Here is a 2,163-nt window from a genome sequence, read left to right as displayed (position 1 = left end):
CGCGCGCGCGCGCGCACATACACACAAACACACCCCACTCACACCCCCCCACACACACGCCCTTCACCCGCCCTGCACCCCCCAAATACGAAAAACACCCCAAGGCTACGAGCCCGTGTGCTACCTCGAACGCCACGTGCCCCTCCACGAGCGCATCGCATTCTTCAGTGTCGCGGACTGCGCCGTCGTCACCGCCACGCGCGACGGCATGAACCTCGTGCCCTACGAGTACGTGGTCTGCAGGTGACCGCCGGGTGACGCAGGCGCGGGTGACGCGGGCGTGGGTGCCACACGCGACAGGCGGGGAGAGGAGCGGGAAGGGGGGCTCAGCATCACCCGTCGGGGCGCGGGTGGCGGGCGGGGATGCGTGAATGCGGCTGCATTCGCGGCCAGCTGCACCTGAGGGTCGCACGCTGTGATTCTAGATTCAAATTCAGAAGGCGGGAATGTGGGCCTTTTGGTGGCACGGGGCGCGTGCGGCCTGGGGCCAAGGGTTGGGACGCCCCAAGCCGGGTGTTCTGAATGCGCCTTGGCTCCTAGCGCACGCCAACGCGTGCGCGCGAGCGCTGACGACCGCGCTGCTCCGACGCGCCCCGTCTGGCCGCAGGCAGGGCCCGGACCCCGGCGCCGGCGGCGAGGGGGAGGGGGAGGTGGTGGCGAGCAGCCGGGAATCGATGTTGGTGGTATCAGGTGGGGGGGGCTGAGATGGGGGGGAAAGGGTATGGTGCGTCGTGATGTGCGATGGAGCGCGGGTGCGCGGCTGGCGAAGTGCGTTCGCATAGGATCGGCGCGTCTGTGCCCGTACGCCTGCATTTGCGAGTGAGCGAGGGCACCGTGATTGAAAGCGGCCCCGCCGCCCCTGCCGGCCGCACCCTTTGCAATCCCAGAGTCTCACCCACCCACACCCCTGCCTTCCCCCGCAAACACACCAGAGTTTGTGGGCTGCAGCCCCAGCCTGAGTGGCGCCATCCGCGTCAACCCCTGGTCCATTGAGAGCGTGGCTGACGGCATGTACTCCGCCCTCAAGACCAGCAAACAGGACAGGTGGGTGGATGGTTCAGGGTTTTGCAGGGATCAGGGCGCAGGGTTCAGGGTTGAGGAATTAGGGCGCCCTCGAGGCCAGCAAGCGGGACAGGTGGGGGCAACCCGCTGCCCTCGCAGGCGCCCGCAGTGTTCGTACGACCCGGCGCCCGGGCCCGCGCGCGGCAGCTCTCGGGTCAACCCTCCCGCCCGCGCCGACCCTGCCCCCATCTCGTCCCGCCTGTTTTTTTCTCCTGAGTTATTCATCCTTCAACGCCACCCCTTTTCGTCCCTCCCAACCCACCCAAGGCGGCTGCGCCACGACAAGCACTGGCGCTACGTCAGCCAACACACGGTGGCCTTCTGGGCCCAGTCCTACGTCACAGACCTGGTGAGAGCACCGAGGTCGTCCCCGGGGCTTGCGAGAGCGCCGCCAGATGACCCAAATCAGCAAGACCACCAGATCCTCAAACCGCCTGCCCAGAGGCGCTCCGCGGGATGCATGACAGCGGCCGGGGCAACCACCAGGGCCCCCGCCGCAACGCCGCTGTCGCGCATGCATTGACCAACGTCCGGCCGGCTCCCCTCAGCTGCCTGTGCTCCGCCGACGTTGCGCCCTCACCCGCCGCCCCGTCTTGTCCCCGCCCCCCCCTCCCCCAAAGGCGCGTTTCACCAAGGGCCACCTGGCCATGAAGTGCTACGGCCTGGGGCTGGGGCTAGACACTTTCAGGTCCGGGGGCGTGGAGGGGCGGGGGGCGCTGTCTTGTCCTCGCCTGCTGTTTTGCTGCTGTTTTGCTGCTGTTTTGCTGCTGTTTTGCTGCTGTTTTGCTGCTGTTTTGCTGCTGTTTTGCTGCTGTTCTGCTGCTGATTTGCTGCTGTTTTGCTGCTGTTTTGCTGCTGTTTTGCTGCTGTTTTGCTGCTGTTTTGCTGCTGTTTTGTTGCTGTTTTCCCGGGTTTTGGCTTTTGGGCGCTTAGGGGCCGGCCTGGACACATTTAGGTCTGGGGACATGCGGGGTCCTTCGCACCACACCCATGCTTGTTATTGACATGTGCATGGAGAGAAAGGCTAACGCCCCTGCGTCCCCTCCTTACCTCGCCCTCCCCCGTCAGACGCCCCCCCCCCCAACGATAAATCCCAAACAC

At 65.9% G+C, this 2,163-nt stretch overlaps 1 protein-coding gene across 1 annotated transcript in view; it reads left to right on the top strand.

Annotated features, from left to right (window-relative positions):
- Positions 1-2,017, top strand: part of MNEG_15104 (hypothetical protein) — a gene marked incomplete at both ends in the record, with an annotated part of 3,697 nt that extends 1,680 nt beyond the window's left edge. The window contains 6 exons of the mRNA XM_014036425.1: positions 105-243; positions 608-690; positions 933-1,044; positions 1,330-1,411; positions 1,683-1,750; positions 1,996-2,017. Of these exons, the coding sequence (XP_013891879.1) occupies positions 105-243; positions 608-690; positions 933-1,044; positions 1,330-1,411; positions 1,683-1,750; positions 1,996-2,017 (506 nt within the window). The remainder of the gene's footprint in view (positions 1-104; positions 244-607; positions 691-932; positions 1,045-1,329; positions 1,412-1,682; positions 1,751-1,995) is intronic.
- Between the last annotated feature and the right edge of the window lie 146 nt (positions 2,018-2,163).

The sequence above is a fragment of the Monoraphidium neglectum genome, assembly GCF_000611645.1.
Source record: "Monoraphidium neglectum strain SAG 48.87 unplaced genomic scaffold scaffold05035, whole genome shotgun sequence".
Lineage (NCBI taxonomy): Eukaryota > Viridiplantae > Chlorophyta > Chlorophyceae > Sphaeropleales > Selenastraceae > Monoraphidium > Monoraphidium neglectum.
The sequence above is the reverse complement of the archived record's forward strand: the minus strand, read 5'-3'. Positions and strand labels throughout refer to the sequence as shown.